At 42.1% G+C, this 18,891-nt stretch overlaps 1 protein-coding gene across 1 annotated transcript; it reads left to right on the top strand.

Moving 5' to 3' along the window:
* Positions 1-4,951: 4,951 nt before the first annotated feature.
* LOC115576545 (NLR family CARD domain-containing protein 3-like) lies at positions 4,952-13,393 on the top strand (the record flags this gene model as incomplete). Its single annotated transcript, XM_030409073.1, has 11 exons — positions 4,952-4,959; positions 5,373-5,498; positions 5,967-6,080; positions 7,577-7,655; positions 7,898-8,126; positions 8,300-10,076; positions 10,168-10,341; positions 10,740-10,913; positions 12,795-12,968; positions 13,216-13,262; positions 13,389-13,393. Coding segments are annotated over exons 1-11 (2,907 nt in total), but the record flags the coding sequence as incomplete, so codon positions are not given.
* Between the last annotated feature and the right edge of the window lie 5,498 nt (positions 13,394-18,891).

Here is an 18,891-nt window from a genome sequence, read left to right as displayed (position 1 = left end):
TTTGAAGGTTATTCTCAATGTTGATTCATTTCCTCATAAAAGTGAAATGCTTTCAGTGTACCACAGGTGAATACATTTCAAAGTGTAATTATATAAGAAAGAATAAGACACAATTATTATTGCAAGGCAATATTTATATTATGTCAAATTGTTAGAAGAATAATATAGTCAGTCATATAGTCCTCATGGGGGCCTGCCAGACTGCGAGTTGTCTCTGGTCCGCCGCTGGCCCGGGTGGCTGGAGGGCGCAGCACCTTGGTGCGGGGCCTCCTGTCTGCCCGGGGTGGGGTGTTCTCTGTGGCGACGCTCCCTGCAGCCTTGGATCAAGATCTCTCTCAGTGTGGTTGGCCCCCCCAAAGGTAGCTTCCTCCGTGCTTCAGGTCTCACTGCCCAGCCATGTCTCTTTAGTGACAGCTAGTGTATGTGTGTGTGTGTCCATGTGTCTGTGTGTCTGCGTGCGTACGTGTGAGTGTGTGTATGAGTGTGTATGTATTTGTGTATGTCTCTGTGCATGTCTGTGGGGGTGGGAGGGTTGAGTTCTTTTGATTTTCTTCTCTTGACTTTATTTGCTGTTTATTTTTTTCTGTTGTTGTTTTTAATCTCTGTAAGGCACTTTGCGCAACTTTTTTGTATGAAGAGCACCAAACACATAAAGATTGATTGATTGATTGAATGTTGATTCATTTCCTTTATAAAATTGAAATGCTTTCAGTGTACCACAGGTGAATACATTTTTAAGTGTAATCATATAAGAAAGAATAAGACACAATTTTAATTGCAAGGCAATATTTATATTATGTCTTGTTGAAAGAATAATATAGTCAATTTATCCAAAACTCTTAAAGGCTTGCTTAGAATAACAAAAAACAGCACTAACATAAAACAACAGTGAATTCTCATGGTTGAATTCTCAGCAAGAGCTGTGGTTCCAACCGCGTAGATGAAGCTAGACATCACCTTTTCTAGAATGGTACCAAGTCTTTTGAGAACCTGCCTCCCACCCAAGCTGCACTGATTCAACACATTAAAAGAGCACTGCTGCAGGCCAGCTTCTACTGGAATCAGGTAACCACTGTCCAGCCAGATATCCCAGAGTTCGATGCATGGGGATGGTACCGGGACTCCTCGAGCAAGACTTGGGATCCTTACTGGACTAATCTCAGAGATGCCAGTAAAGCCTGCACCATTCTTCTCCACTGTGGCTGCAAGAAAGCATGTAGAGGGCACTGCAACTGCTGTAAAGCCGGAGTTCGTTGCACTTTTATATGTGCATGTGAGGGTGCTTGTACAAACAATGATGGTGGAGACGATAAGTGATCCGATGATTGTGAGTGATAATGATAGTTCATATGAGAGAGACCATGAGAATTCAACTGTTTTTTTTTTTAATGTTATTGCTGTTTTTTTGTTATGCTAAGCAAACCTCCAAGAGTTTTGGACAAATTGACTATATTATTCTTTCAACAATTTGACATCATATAAATATTGCCTTGCAATTAAAATTGTGTCTTATTCTTCTACTACCTTTATATGATTACACTTTAAAATGTATTCACCTGTGGTACACTGAAAGCATTTCAGTTTTATAAGGAAATGAATCAACATTCAATCAATCAATCAATCTTTATGTGTATGGTGCTTTTCATACAAAAAAGTAGCGCAAAGTGCCTTACAGAGATTAAAAACAACAGAAAAAAATAAAAAGCAAATAAAGTCAAGAGAAGAAAATCAAAAGAACTCAACCCTCCCACCCCCACAGACATGCACAGAGACATACACAAATACATACACACTCATACACACACTCACACGTACGCACGCAGACACACACACTCACACCCACATATACACTAGCTGTCACTAAGAGACATGGCTGGGCAGTGAGACCTGAAGCACGGAGGAAGCTACCTTTGGGGGGCCAACCACACTGAGAGAGATCTCGATCCAAGGCTGCAGGGAGCGTCGCTACAGAGAACACCCCACCCCGGGCAGACAGGAGGCCCCGCACCAAGGTGCAGCGCCCTCCAGCCACCCGGGCCGAAACCGTCCATGGGACAGCACCCCCAGCGGCGGACCAGAGACAACTCCCAGTCTGGCAGGCCCCCATGAGGAAACACTGGAGATTAAAAACTGACAGACTAAAACAGTAAAATAAAGCAATAAGCATAGAGGCTAAAAACATGAGGGACTAAAACATAAAATCACAAAGGCTAAAAACACGAGAGACTAAAACATAAACATAAACGCATAGAGGCTAAAAACGTGAGAGATTACGTTGTGACCACGCCCACATTGACCAGTAATGACCACCTTCAAGATATGGCCTCAGGATTGGCCCTACACCATACCGACCAAATTTGGTAAAAATCGGTGTAGCCATTCAAGAGATATAAACTTCCCATATTTTTAGCGCCCCTAGTGGCAAAAATTCGCCAAATTCGGGCTCATCCCTTCCCAGTGTCATGGAAACCAAGGATCTCAAATGTGGTGTTAATAGCATTTAGTTTGACCGAGATTTCAAACAGTTTGCCTTTTTATAGCTAGCTACAGAAAGTTAATAATTTAAGCATTTTTTGACAGAGCAAAATTCTTTTGATAACTTTAGATCAGGTCCAGCTGAAGAGTGTACGTGGCAAGTTTCACGCAGATCGGACAAAATCCCAAGGAGGAGTTCGAAAAAGTAGGTTTTGCATATGTGGCGCTTTAGCGAAAGAAATGTGCAGCAGAAGTGGGCGTGTCCTATGTCAGAAAACCCAGCTCTATTCAGGGAACATATGGATATACGTTTTGCAAATGTGTTATTTAAAATGTGGAAGTTACAGGCAAAAACGTGATTGCATCCATTATATCGCCACCTAGTGGAGTACAAGTGCAATTTTTGGTAAGGAAGAACTGTGTCCTATTCTATCTTACCATATAAATTTCCAAGCTCTCAGCATAATAGTTTGGCTGAAATTAATGTTTGTTGTTTATCTAGTAATAAGCCACGCCCACATTGGACAGTCATGACCACCTTCAAGATATGGCCTCAGGATTGGCCCTACATCATACCGACCAAATTTCTTAAAAATCGGTGCGGCCGTTCAAGAGATATAAACTTCCCATATTTTTAGCGCCCCCTTGTGGCCAAACTTCGCCAAATTCGGCTCATCCCTTCCCAGTGTCATGGCAAGCAACTATCTCAAATTTGGTGTCAATAGCATTTAGTTTGACGGAGATATCAAACAGTTTACATTTTTATAGCTAGCTGCAGAAATGTGTTCGTTAATAATTTGCGCATTTTTTGACCGAGCAAAATTCTTTTGATAACTTTAGATCAGGTCCAGCTAAAGAGTGTACGTGCCAAGTTTCAAGCAGATCGGACAAAATCCCAAGGAGGAGTTCGAAAAAGTAGGTTTTCCAGTTTTTGCGATTTTGCGAAAAAACTTTCTAATCAGAAGTGGGCGTGGCCAATTGCAAAGTGATTCAGCTCCATTCAGGGAATCTGGGGATTTTTGAAAGTGCGACATACAGTTTGGGTGTTATAGGCAAAAACGTGTTTTCCTAGGTTATAGCGCCCCCTGCAGGCGGATATATGTAGTTTTTTGTGTCTGAGATATTCGCAGGAGTCTGGACCAACCCTCCAAATTGCACCGCCCTCCCTTGCACGGTTTAGCCTGCAGCACCACTTTTAGCCGGAGAAAAATAAAAATAAAAATCTTAACGAATACAATAGGGTTCCTAGCACCGCTGGTCCTAGGAAACGCGTATGCTTGCATACGCGTTCCCTCGGCCCCTCGGGCTTGGCCCCCTAATTAAAAGCCTGGTTAAAAAGGTGGGTCTTGAGCCTCTTTTTAAAAACCTTGACAGTCTCCGGGTCCGGGTCATAAATATTAACATTCCTATGTGTTTCCCATGATCAATTAAGCTGACAAAAGCCCTTTTTAGATAGAGAAGGCGGCACATTTGCTCCAAGGTAAGGGCGGCAATGTGCCGGCCTGTCTTTCTAAAACCGAGGCGTAATATTCCTCCTTTTCCAAAAGCCGCCTCTGAGGTAGGCGTAAACATTTGACGTGATGTGAAGCTCGAAGTTGGGCTGTGAACAGCTGACAACAAATTTGACTTCAAAATAAGAGCTTTACATTGCACCCCATTGGAGTTTAGAACTGGGTTCTTAGCGGGGGCTTTTAATTTGAAAGTAGCGACCGTCCTATACCTTTCCGACACAACATCAAGCTAACACAACCAAACAGCTACAGAGACTGAGGAGACGCTAGCATCTCCTGGATCTGAGCAGCTGTCCAGTTGTTCATCTTAATGTCCGCGGATGAAATGAAGATCTGACTACTGTGATCAGCTGTTTCTTGGTTTTAAAACTCCCCGGCTGTGGGTCGCACTACAGTGCAGGTCATTGACATCTCCGCCCACCTCACGCAGAGGCCGGCACATTTCCGCCTCGTTTTTAGATAGCAGGTGAGGCGGAAATAAGTGTACCCTCCGAGGCGGAAAATCGGCAGACCAGAGCAGACCCCCGATTTGCCGCCCTCTGTCTAAAAAACGCGGACCTAGCCGCCAAAAGGACGGACAAATTGGTGCCTCGCTGCTCTGTCTAAAAACGGCTAAAGATATCAAGTTTGTATTTGTAGCTCATGTAGTTCAAAAGTTATAGTCTGAACCCTTTTTGGGCAGTGGCCATATTGGATTTGGCTGCCATCTTAGCCCCAAGGGTCACTTGCTCCGGCGCCCTAGCTCAATCATTTCAGTATGACCTGAGCTACATCTGTGCCAAATTTGGCGCTTTTAGATGAATTTGCGCGAAAATGTGCTTAAGGCCCCCGACTAGCGGGGAAATGACGGGAAGGAAAAGTCGTTTGGTCTTTAAGTTGTCAAAAGTTGGGGAGAACACTTCACAGTTTCTTAGAGCCAAACTTGTTGTTTAGAATAATAATTTCAGCCATAGTTTGTAGAAACTATGGCTATGTAAGCTGAATGTATTTGTCTTTAGTCACTGTTGGGTTTTGTGTGTGTGTTGCTGTGTAAAATGCTGTTTACTGACATTTACAGCTCAAATCAATCAACATGAGAGCAAAAGATTATCAGCTGGTGCAGAAACTGTTTGTCCAATCGGGAGCTATGCTGTGTAATTCTGCAGCTCATCTTAGTTTTTAACATTATCATTTTATTTGTTGACTAAATATGTAAAACATTTTGTCCTTTTTCTCTTTTTCAAAGGTCACTTTTATACTTGAAATTGGTTGAAATGAATAACAGTCAATTAATGTTCAGTTGATGTGCAGATGAATGATTTGTGTTTCCTCTCCAGATGAAAGTGTGTGTGAGATGAGCAGCATGAATCAGTGTGAGGACAGAGAGGAGGGAGGCCCTCCCTCTAAAACCACTGGACCTGGACCTGGACCTGGACCTGAACCTGGACCTGGACCTGAGCCCAGCTGTGTGTCCTTCAAGAGCGACTGGTCAAAGGACTTTTTAATTGACTTTAAACAAAGCCATGGAAAAGGGTAAACTATTAGTATTTGATTATTCATAATTAGAGTAACACTCAAAAGTTTGTCATCACTGAGAAATGTACTACATCGGTGTACAGAGCACCATTTTCAGCAACCATCCCTCCTGTGGTCCAAGACACATTTTTAGCTAATCCAAGTTTATTGAGTCAAAAGTCTCACTGATCAGAAGGAAACCCTTTGCAGTTTTGTTAGCACAGTGGAAAACTTGTTCTAAAACTGCTGATTATTGAAACAATAAAATTGGCCTTCCTGAGGCTAGTTCAGTGTTGGGAGCATCACCATGGGGGGTTTGATTACAGTCTTAAAGAAATAACTATCTCCTGAAATTGATCAGTCTGGCCTTGTTCTGAGAAATGGAGGCTAATAAAGACAGTTAAAATTATTGTAATTATATATTAAATAAAAACATCATTATTTCTAATATTGTCAACGTCATGACTATATTTGTGTTCCTTGCAGACTCCATCAGAGACCAGACTCTCCTGGACCTGAACCTGAACCCAGCTGTGTGTCCTTCAAGAGTGACTGGTCAAAGGATTTTTTGATTGATTTTAAAGAAAGCCAAGGAAAAAAGTAAGTTATCAGACTTTTCATTATTCACAAGATGTATTGTGCAGGGAAACTAACTGAGTGTATAGTAACACTTAAAGGTTTGGCGTCACTGACATTAATTTAATTTTCACACGTGTATAGAGCTCCATTTTCAGCAACCATCCTTTCTGTGGAACAATGTCACATTGAGTCAGCTATTCCAAGATTGTCGTGTTAATAGAAGGAAACCCTTGTCCATGAAAACGAGATTATCCGTTGAAGTAATAACATGCACTATTTGTGCTAACACCTGAGGTCTGAGTTTCTAGAAATCAGCCAGCTGCCAACAAACTAGCTGATCAAAAAATTTGGCTCTGTAGCTCCTTCTCAGCCAAAGTGTTTGTCCTATTTACAGTCCTCTTGTCTTGCTGGTCTATCTCCCAAATCACCCTCCCCAGTTTCACATGTGGTCTCTGCTTCTGAGTCCCCCCCTTCTGTGGCTAGCCTCAATGAAGGCTGACACCAGGACAGTCTGCCTGGAAGGCCCAACAGTCGAGGTGTGGGGCCTCTACTCTGTCCAAGAGATGGATTCAGTGGCAGTGGGCCCCACCCCTACCACTACACTGGCTGCAATGACACTGCCTGATGACCTGAATGTCACCACAGAAACCAGGCCCAATAGTTTGAGTACACCTTCGGCTCCTCTTGGGGGATCTCAAGGCCTTCCCGTGCTAGATGAGATATACAGTCCCGGGAGCAGGTTCTGTGTCTGCCCTGGGGTCTCCTCGCAGTTGATCATGAGCAGAAAAGGAGATATCCTTATCAAATGCTCGAACCAACTCAGCTGGCACATTTTGTTGTGAAGGAACAGTGTTTTGACTCCCCACGAGTGTCTGAGCTCCTCACCTACACACCAAGCCACCCTACAGAGGAAACTCATTTTGGCTGCTTGTATCCACGATGTTGATTTTTTTGGGGGGTAATAACTCTTTTGTAGCTGACTTGACACAGGAATATACGAAGAAACTGAATTATCCTTTTTAACCCTTTTCATAAACATTTTTACAGTTTAATAAAAAATGGCTCCTTGTGCCTGCAGTGGAGTGCACAGAGACACACATGGACCTCTGATCTTAAGGAGGACAGATGTCATGAAAGATATGGAACAGAACTGGGACAATGCCTTGTCCCACCAACCACATACTTTGCATCCTCATCCTTTTCTTAAACCTGTCAAGAGTCAAAAATATACTGAATGAATGAACTTCTGACTTTTGAAAACTTTCTTGCTCCATGCATCCCCACTCTGCAGCCTGTCAGTGAACATCAGCTTTGCAAGCTGCTGACCCACATAGTAAACTGAAAGGTGTTGAAGAGCTGGAAACTAGACTGCTGATGCACATACATTTTAAATGTCTTATACCAGTGTTCTTTTTTGCAATTTATCTGAAAAAAGCCAAAAAAAAACAACATTGGCATGTGTTTTTTTCTGTGTGGAAAGACATATTGTGAGCTAATTCTTTATGACTCTTCCACAGAGTGGACCAGGAGAGGTGGGAGGTGCCCAGTGGTCAGTCTGCTCAGCAGCATCAGACACACCTGGACTCAATTTTTAAGGTAATATTTAATGTACAACACACTTGACTTCCACCATATTTGAGAAGAAAAATAACAGTTCTGATCATAATATAACTCCACCTCAAATGTTGGCCAGGGCCCTTATTTAGCTGAACTGAAAGAGAGGACATATATAATAATAATTATAATGATATAATATAATATAATGAGGAAGCATCATGGCAATGTTCAATTAAAAAGATTGTTTCAGATTTCCATCGAACTATGTCATTCTGTTTCAGCTGCTGGAGGAGAACATTGTCACTTTTGTGAAGAACGAACTGCAGAAGTTTCAGAAGGTTCTGAGTCCAGATTACCCAGAAGGCTTGGAAAGTCAGAGGGAGGATAAGGAGGTGTTGGATGGTGAGGATGAAGAGCAGAGGAGGAGCAACAGAGAGGCATTTCTGAAGATCACACTTCACTTTCTGAGGAGAATGAAGCAGGAGGAGCTGGCTGAACGTCTGCAGAGCAGTAAGAGGATTTCTCTAAAGATTTAACATCCTGGTTAAATTACATTTGAGACCTCTCTTTATCACTAATGTCGCAAGAGATTGAGGAAAATATATTCATACAATTATTGTGCCAAGAACTGCCTTGTACATTATAAATCACTTACTGAAATTGTTTGTCTCGTGTTCATTCAGTGAGTCCTGAAGGGGTTTGTCAGCGTAAACTTAAATCTAACCTTCAGAAGAAGTTCCAGTGTGTGTTTGAGGGGATCGCTAAAGCAGGAAACCCAACCCTTCTGAATCAGATCTACACAGAGCTCTACATCACAGAGGGAGGGACTGCAGAGGTCAATGATGAACATGAGGTCAGACAGATTGAAACAGCATCCAGGAAACCAGAAAGACCAGAAACAACCGTCAGACGAGAAGACATCTTTAAAGTCTCACCTGGAAAAGACGAACCAATCAGAACAGTGATGACAAAGGGAGTGGCTGGCATCGGAAAAACAGTCTTAACACAGAAGTTCACTCTGGACTGGGCTGAAGACAAAGACAACCAGGACATACAGTTCACATTTCCATTCACTTTCAGAGAGCTGAATGTGCTGAAAGAGAAAAAGTTCAGCTTGGTGGAACTTGTTCATCACTTCTTCACTGAAACCAAAGAAATCTGCAGGTTTGAAGAGTTCCAGGTTGTGTTCATCTTTGACGGTCTGGATGAGTGTCGACTTCCTCTGGACTTCCACAACACTGAGATCCTGACTGATGTTAGAGAGTCCACCTCAGTGGATGTGCTGCTGACAAACCTCATCAGGGGGAAACTGCTTCCCTCTGCTCGCCTCTGGATAACCACACGACCTGCAGCAGCCAATCAGATCCCTCCTGAGTGTGTTGACATGGTGACAGAGATCAGAGGGTTCACTAACCCACAGAAGGAGGAGTACTTTCAGAAGAGATTCAGAGACAAGAATCAGGCCAGCAGAATCATCTCTCACATTAAGACATCACGAAGCCTCCAGATCATGTGCCACATCCCAGTCTTCTGCTGGATCACTGCTACTGTTCTGGAGGATGTGTTGAAGACCAGAGAGAGAAGAAAGCTGCCCAAGACCCTGACTGAGATGTACATCCACTTCCTGGTGGTTCAGTCCAAAGTGAAGAACGTCAAGTATCATGGAGGAGCTGAGACAGATCCACACTGGACTCCAGAGAGCAGGAAGATGATTGAGTCTCTGGGAAAACTGGCTTTTGAGCAGCTGCAGAAAGGAAACCTGATCTTCTATGAATCGGACCTGGCAGAGTGTGGCATCGATATCAGAGCAGCCTCAGTGTACTCAGGAGTGTTCACTGAGATCTTTAAAGATGAGAGTGGACTGTACCAGGACAAGGTGTTCTGTTTCGTCCATCTGAGTGTTCAGGAGTTTCTGGCTGCTCTTCATGTCCATCTGACATTCATCAATTCTGGAGTCAATCTGTTGTCAGAAGAACAAATAACAAACCATCAATCTACAGAGACGCACTTCTACCAGAGTTCTGTAGACAAGGCCTTACAGAGTCCAAATGGACACCTGGACTTGTTCCTCCGCTTCCTGCTGGGACTTTCACTGCAGACCAATCAGACTCTCCTACTAGGTCTGATGACCCAGGCAGGAATGAGCTCACAGTCCAATCAGGAAACAGTCCAGTACATCAAGAAGAAGATCAGTGAGAATCTGTCTCTGGAGAGAAGCATCAATCTGTTCCACTGTCTGAATGAACTGAGGGATCATTTTCTAGTAGAGGAGATCCAACAGTACCTGAGATCAGGACGTCTCTCCACGGATAGACTGTCTCCTGCTCAGTGGTCAGCTCTGATCTTCATCCTACTGTCATCACAACAAGATCAGGAATTGTTTGACCTAAAGAAATACTCTGCTTCAGAGGAGGCTCTTCTGAGGCTGCTGCCAGTGGTCAAAGCCTCCAAGAAAGCTCTGTAAGTGGCATTTATTCATCGATAAATTGTTTGTCTTTCAACTGGAGGAACATAAAGGTTTTTACTGCTTTCCTTACTGTTCTCTCTCCAGACTGAGCGGCTCTAATCTCTCAGAGAGAAGCTGTGAAGCTCTGTCCAAAGTTCTGAGGTCCCAGTCCTCTAGTCTGAGAGAGCTGGACCTGAGGTACAACAACCTGCAGGATTCAGGAGTGAAGCTGCTGTCGTTTGGACTGGATAATCCAAACTGTACACTGGAAAGTCTTCGGTCAGTTTTAAGGATTCATATGACGTTATTTACTTTATTATTCCAGCTCCATGTTCTTGAAACAGTATCTCTCATGCAAGAAATTCAAATTTTACAGCACAAAAAATCTCTGAATGATTAAATCTCCAATTGATTTTGTTCTTTGTTTGATTGACATATCGTGCAGGATGAAATATAAAGTCTGAATGAGATGGAGAAACTCAGTTATGATTAAATATTTTGCGACTTTGATTACTAGCTGTCTCTTTAATTCTGAGTCAGTCATGATTGATTAAGTAAAACCATAAGGATTGTAATGTGTGCTTAGAAGAGATTATATATACACTCCCAATATCCAGACTCAGTTTTTGAACACAGATGTTATTTTTTCAGATTTGTTTTTACTATTTCTTCTTCAGGTTGAGTTGCTGTAACCTCTCAGAGAAAAGCTGTGAAGCTCTGTCCTCAGTCCTCAGCTCCCAGGCCTCTAGTCTGAGAAAGCTGGACCTTAGTGACAACAACCTGCAGGATTCAGGAGTGAAACTGCTTTCTGCTGTACTGAAGAGTCCACATTGTACACTGGAAACTCTTAGGTGTGATCAAAATGCTGTTTATTCCAGATTGAGTCAGGATTAATCATCTTGTCATGGCAATCAAAAAATCTGACGCTGTCTAGTGGTTTTGAGATTATGATAGTGAAATATTCAGTGCAATGTCTTTCTTCATCTCTAATGTACAACAACTTTGTATTATTCATAAACAAGAGTCATCACAAATGCATACAGTAGAGATTAACTAAACAGGCAATTTTTATTACACTCATACTGATGCACAAAGAAAAAATCAGTGAATCACAATTTTCAGCCCCCGACCCCTACTGTTTCCCATATATGTCTATACCTTATGGTATATTAAACACAGTTGTAGTCTCATGTTGTACAACGATCACTTTTAGATTATATGTAAATGCATTATACCAATTAAAAAGCACATAAGCATTTTAACACATTTTCTATAGGTCTCCAAATGTTGGAATTGAATAGCAGTAGCATCAAGTGCTGGCTGCAGGTTAAAGAACAGACTAGTTTCTGTCTGGTGGCTACTTAAATATACCACTTTGAAGTCACATTTTAGTGAGTTCACACAGCAATCTGCTCAAAGTATCTTTTTTGTCAGTGTCAGTATTCATCAACATGTTATATGGTTTTGGCAATACTAGTGGCTTTGCTATGTGGATGGTAATGTGGGTCAGTCCTCAACTTTGTTCCAGAGGGAAATATTTCAACAAGTATGATGAAACTTTTGTTTCAGACATTCATGTTCCACTTGGGGATGAATTTAAAGAACTTCTTACTTTTCATTTACAGCCACTATTCAGTAAACCTTTTTTTACTTTTTACTTGATGGCCAAATATCTGTAAAACTGATTACATGCCCTTAAGACTGATCTGTACTATGTGTTGACTAGTGTTGAGAAGTGGAAGTGAACAACAAATATAATACCTGCAAAATATTAATTCTAAATGTGACACACTGATATTGTTATTATAAGCACAGTGGAGCTGTCCCAAACTATTAATTTTCTAACGATTAATCTAGCGATAATTTTTTCGATTAGTCGACTAATCTAACGATTAATTTAACGTTACATGACCAAAGGAAAGTAACGTAGTAACTGTAACTGTCGTTGGTAACATACATGAGGAAAAAAGTACCACAGTTGTAGGCGGAGCAGCATCTGTCCTCCCGCCTGTCCTACCAACTCTTTGTCACATTTCTGCCTGAAAAACAGCGTCTGTCACCGGCAAAAACCTTTAATCCACTCAAGTGGTTGTGTTGATAGAAATCACCGTGATGGTCAGCCCTCCCGACCGTGGCTTTAGTGAACTTTCCCCAAGAAAACAGCCTCCGTTCCCACAAGTGACAGAGTCACGCAGTGACCTGTTTACTGATGGCAATTATGTAATAATGTAATTTATCATGAAAAACATTACTCTTTCACTTTCTAGGAGGTTTAGGGGGCCAGGTTCTCAATCACTACACATTATAAACCGTCCATGGGTTTAGATTGACAGGGGAAACACCTGGGAAACACCCCGACGTCATCATCATGACGTGTAAAGTCACGTCTCTTTAGGAGCGGCAGCGCACCTTTCTGTGTGAATTACATGGCGGTTCGTCTTTATTCCAGCGGTGCTTCGCTTTGTGTGAATGACTAACGGCGGAGAATTGACGAACCGCCACTGCGGCGTTAATGCAGCGTCTCTGTGTGAGAGAGGCTATTCTCAGCCTCCGCAGGTACTACCACTTCCTGTTTGGGATGACACGCCGAATCAAAGTATTCATGTCGACGAATTTATGTTGTCGATTACGTCGACTATGTCGACGCGTCGTCCCTGCCCTAAAGCACAGTAATATGCTAATGTCAGTGCCCCTAGATGTTCTTCCATGTTTGTTGTTTTGTGTGTTTGCAGGCTGTCAGGCTGTCTGATCACAGAGGCAGGCTGTATTTCTCTGGCCTCAGCTCTGAACTCCAACCCCTCCCATCTGAGAGAGCTCGACCTGACCTACAATCATCCAGAAGACTCAGGAGTGAAGCTGCTTTCAGCGAAGTTGGAGGATCCACACTGGAGACTGGACACTCTCAGGTATGAAGAATCCTGCTGCCTACCACAGACAATAAGCGTGGTTGGCAGAAGATACAGACAAGAATGCATATGCATATTTCTGTATCATATTATGATTGAGTATCGAAGGGGCATCGTTGAGAGGCTCAGTCCTTTACAAGCGAGGGTGGAGCAAGATTCACCACTTTGTGAAAAACATGATTGTATAAAGGATATTAGTTCCATGCTGAAAGAGGATGTGCTGCTCTGACCCCCCTCCTCCTTTCAGGGTGGAGCCTGCTGGAGTCCGATGGTTGACACCAGGTCTGAGGAAGTGTGAGTGTCTTTTTACTTTCATTCATGAAAACACTGTGATATCACTCATTCACATCTGTGATGTCATCATCACACTGATGACACATTAATAACTGCAGCTGTGTTGTGTCTTTTTCTCTCCATCAGATTCCTGTGAGCTCACAGTCGACACAAACACAGTCAGCAGAAGGATCAAACTGTCTGACAACAACAGGAAGATGACACGTGTGAAGGAGGATCAGTCATATCCTGATCATCCAGAGAGGTTTTGCACATGGCCTCAGCTGCTGTGTAGAACTGGTCTGACTGGTCGCTGTTACTGGGAGGTCGAGTGGAGAGGAAAAGTCAAAATATCAGTGAGTTACAGAAGAATCAGAAGGAAAGGAGGCAGAGAAGACTGTGTGTTTGGACTGAATGATCAGTCCTGGAGTCTGTGGTGTGATGATGATGATGATGGTCATTACTCTGTCCATCACAAAAACAGACAAACACCCATTTCCTCCTCCTCCTCCTCCTCCTCCTCCTCCTCCTCCACTGGTAGAGTAGCAGTGTATGTGGACTGTCATGCTGGCACTCTGTCCTTCTACAGAGTCTCCTCTGACTCACTGATCCACCTCCACACCTTCAACACCACATTCACTGAACCTCTTTATCCTGGATTTGGGTTCTGGCACAAGTTGTCTGGTTCCTCAGTGTCTGTTTGTTCTCTGTAGGAGGGAGAGTCTCCTTTCAGAAAAACATTCTCACTGCTGAACAGTTGAGGTTGTCTAAATGTGTCAATGATACTTTGTACTGGAAATACTGAGAAGCCATCAGTTACAACTATGATGAGCATCTCAATTGGTTTTCTTTTTATACATGCTACACCATGTAAGAGAGAGATCTGCAAATGCACATGGCAATCTTCATTTGTGTGGAGTCTACATCCAGTTACTTTAAGCACAACCTTGCTGGGCTAGATGCTGTGTTGAGTCCAGTAAGCTGAGCTGGGACCGAACCCGGTGAATATAGTACCAAGGGGATTTACAGCTCTCTGACAAGGCCAGGGATTACAACAGGGTCAAACCTGCAGCCAAATTCAGCAGGAAAACCAATTAGGTACTGCTTTTCTTTTTGTCAGACTGGTCTCTGTCGTTCCAGCCATGTTAACTTGACTTAGCACAGGTATCGGCAGAGTTAGCAGCAGTAAGTGGTCACTTCAGCAACAAGTACAGCTGTCTGTCCATCGGGAAACTCAATAAATTACAGAGAGCTGAGGCAAAGCAGCTGGAGGACATCAGAGGGAAAGCCAGAGAATTTTCAGACGGAACAGAAGGAAAAAAGTATTGCAAGTGAACGCAAAAGATTTCACTGTGACCCTTACAGGGTTCCGTACTACCCCACTGCCTAAATGGGCTTGATAATCTGGACAGTGAATGACGTCCTCTGTCCTTAGACCCTTGATTCAAGATAGGAGAAAACAATAAAATACCTTGTGGCAGGGACAAAAATGGAAAAAACCTCAGGAAGAGCAACAGAGAAGGGATTTGGCATTAGATGTTGAAATCAAATTCAAAGTCAGTGCCCTATATCACTGTATTCCTGGTTGATCTAAAGATGTTTCAAAAAATTATAGATCCACTCAGCCCAGAAATGTTCTGTTGGAATCACAGGATGTATCAGGTGGTATGTATGCTGTGTAGCTACTGAGGCACACAGACAAATCTCCACACATCTCAGTGCAATTGCAGATCTGGACAAAGATTTAGAGATTCCTTTCCTTATTTACAAATCTGATCATGCAGGCATGCATTGAGATTCAGTCACAAATCTCTACTCATGTTTGTAAATACTTCTGCTACAATAATGGCTCTGCTGTAATACTTTGATTTAAGTCTGTTGATTTATCACTTGAAAAACCAGATAATTAAAGTAATATTAAGTTATGTATACATTGTCTATAGCATTAATTGTAAATGACTCAACTGTAAATAATTATTAAGCACAAGGCTGGCAATGGAATGTACAACATCAAATGAACTTGACACTGAACCTAAAACAAGCATTTACTGGCTTCATTCATGTGTTTTTAATGATAACAAAAAGTTCAGTCCATCATAATGATCATCTTTTTAAACACATCTAGTAGTGTCTGTACTGGTGTCATAAGTGTGTGAAAGAGAAAACTGTTGCCAAACATTTGTCTTTTTTGTTTTTCTTGAAAGGTCTCTGAGTAAAGTCTTTGTGTGTCAGACCCAGTGGCTCAAGTTGTTAGAGATGCGTTTGAGACTCATAACCTATAAGAAAGAAAGGCCAAGTATCTGATGAAGTTTCTTAGATTGATAGAGTGCTGCTTGGAAGTTTTTAGGTCATTGGTTCAATCCTCATATGATTCAGTCAATTTTGAAACCAGAGGAGTGAAATGCTCCTCGAAACAAAAGTCACATATAATCTAACCCATCAGTTCAGGATGTTACAGCTGTGCTTAGAAATTTGGGGTTCAATCCTCGGGTGAATTTTGAGGGCTGGTTTCCAAAGCAAAGTCAAGTAATCAGGGGATCATTGAATGAGGTGAACAATGAGGTTCTTCTTTTTTTTAGTGTCAATAAGTGCCAGAGGTTTAATATATTATTTAAACTCGCACAGGAAACCTATAAAGTTCAGAGAAATGTTTTTAAAATTAAATTTTTGTGTGTGAGAGTGACCAAACAAAGTAAGTTCACAATTAAGCATTGACCTAATTGTTGTCAGTGTCTAAAAATGTTGAAAAAAATATAGATTTGTTGGAAATATATTGTGTAAAATGTTAATGTGTACTTCTTTAATCTTACTGGTAATATGTTGTATTAATAGTAATAACCAGGACCTGTGCCTGTAAAGAAGCTGTCTCAGAAGACTTTCCCTGTCTTCTCTTCCTCCATCTTCTTCTTCGTTGGTTTGGGCAGCTCCTACCATAGACATAATATATAATATGTATATTATGTCTATGGCTCCTCCTGCTCCATGCTGTCTCTCTGCAGAGCACCAACAGACCCAACACATATCTGCAGGGGCAGAGCGCCCTCTGGTGGCTGCACACACACACACTGCATCTCTGTGTGGAGAGTCACAAAGCCCTCTGGTTTCTATCACAGCAGCTAAATCACACAGACAAATATATTGTGTCTACAAGCACAATGTGACTGACAGCTTGACACACCTGCAGCAGGTAGCTCAGTGTGCTGGAGGACTGGCAGGAAGTTGTGACACTGTGACTTCAGTCCTGGAGTCAGTCTGAGCTTTGAACACAGCTCTTCAAATAAAAGAGGCAGAAGCTCAAAGCAGGACGTTCAGCTCTCTATCTCATGAGACTCAGTGAAGTCCAACACTTATAAATAAAAACTTAAGATGATGAAGAAGAACTTGTATAAATGGTGGCTTGGTTTTGTAATTAATGGACCAAGAGGCAAATCAAGACTAGAACCCACAAGCTCAGGACTGCTGACCAGGCCTCTATCAGCCCAAGCTACTGGACCTGACTGATGCTCTGTGTTTCTTTTACATTTAACTTTTTGGAACTTCTACACACCAATTGAGACTCAATCCCACAACCTCCAAACTTCCAGCCCTGGTTTCACCTGCTGAGCTCACAGGATGCAACAACCAAAGAGTCTCTCAGAGGTTTTCACTCCTTCTTCTGAGCAGCAGCTTCATAAAGAGTCAGGAGCTTTAGACACTTTTATTTGAAGAGCAGTTTTCCAAACTCAGACAGAATCAAGGGTCAAACTTAGAATCTCATAACTTCACAACAGCCCTCCAGCCCACTGAGCTACCTGGACATCTACCTCAGGAGAGTTTGGTTAAATTCAATTAAAGCCCCACAGAGGAAGACCGAGGGCCACCAGGAGACTGGAGCTGCTGATGACAGATGTTCTTCATCAGCTTTAAATATGTAAATGTATGTAGATGTGATTGAAACACCTGGTGTCCACCTTTGGAAACCAGGTGAGCATCATCACAGGTTGTATAGTCTGAGGGTTTTCTGTTCCAATGTGATAAAAACACATTTGTTTTTTACCACAGCAGCTAAATCACACAGACAAATATATTCAAGGATATTCACTGAAAATGTGGCGTATTTAATAATGAATGGTGTCCACATCAGCTGTGAAAACATTGTGCCAAGACTTCTGACATCACTAACAGTGTGAGGCTGCACCACTGTGTCAGAGAAAAACATGATTTCATGATGAGGACAAACACTAACACCAACATATTACAGTCACATCAACATCAAGGAGGCGAAGAGGGAGAGACAGCCCCCAGACTCCCTTATGAAATGTCTCCATTTAGTGAGTTTCTGAGTCAGGAGACACTTTCTAACCTCCTGAAACGCTGTTTGTGACTGATTCTTCATTATTTGGGCCTTCTTGTAAATTCGGCATGTGTTAGCTGGTTGTGGGTCGTGCTGCAGCCCCCTCAGTCTAACAGGAAGACTCCCAGTCAGTCACACGCCTCTCTGGCTGTTTCCTCCTCACAGTTTACTTTCACTTTCTCTGACAGGTGTGTCGCAGATAGTTTTCTCCGTCTGAACCTCCAGCTGAAGGTAATGTAATGAATCTGACATGTTCGACTCGCTAACACAAGCTCTACTTTTCATTGTTACACCGGAAACAGCACAAAAACTGAAGCTCGGTTGTTTATTTCTTGACGAACTCGTTTAAGTTTAAACTCGGGACGACGGAGGAGAAACAACTGCCGTTAAGAATATCCGCCATTTTGTGTTGATACTTGCTTACTTACTGAAACACAGCCAACACAGACTGACGACAGTTTAACTACCTTGGTTAAGCATTGAGTATCTGGAGCAGTGGTCAGCAACCTTTTCAGCATCGCCGAGATCCTCCCAGTGGCATTGGCAACCTGTGGCATGTCAGTGGCATTCTTAATATTATCTACAGATATTAATATATATTTAGATCATATTAAGCATGCCACTGAACTGCCGAGCGGGTGCCAGGAGATGCAACAGACTGCCACTGGTCTCTCAACCTTTTTGAGGCCAAGGTCCCTGACCTCGGTCCTCAACAAAGGAAAGATCTACCTATTGAAGCATCGCGAGAAAAAAGCCCAGATACTTTCAAATCCAAGTCTTTTATTTAGGCAAACTCTGGCATATTAATCAGGTCTTGGCCTTTGCTTTAAGAAGTGAACATCACACCATCACTTTTAAGTTGCATTAAATTCACAACACAAAGAAAAAAAGGCATGTGGCCTATTTTTACTTTACAGAATTGTGTTCATAGAAACAAAATCAACACATTTTGTAATCAGCAAATCTTATGAAGTGCCATTGATAAGAGTTAACTGTGAAGCTGGTTGACATGCTTTATTTAAGTTACTACATTTACTTTTGTTCATATTTTTGTTCACGGTGGGGAAGAAATCTACACATTTTGTAATGAACAGATTCATACCAACACAAAAAATACAGCTACATATTTACATAACAGAATTATGCACATTAGGTTATTTTGGTCATAGTGGGGAAAAATCAACACATTTTTTAAACAAGAGTTAACTATGAAGCTTATGAACTTGCCTCATGTAAGTTACAACGCTTACCTTTTTAACATTTAAACAGCAGAATGAGTGGCAACAACTTCCCCAGTTAATGAAATGAAATGCAGTT

The sequence above is a fragment of the Sparus aurata genome, chromosome 24 (genome assembly GCF_900880675.1).
Source record: "Sparus aurata chromosome 24, fSpaAur1.1, whole genome shotgun sequence".
In the NCBI taxonomy this organism is placed as follows: Eukaryota; Metazoa; Chordata; class Actinopteri; order Spariformes; family Sparidae; genus Sparus; species Sparus aurata.
The sequence above is the reverse complement of the archived record's forward strand: the minus strand, read 5'-3'. Positions and strand labels throughout refer to the sequence as shown.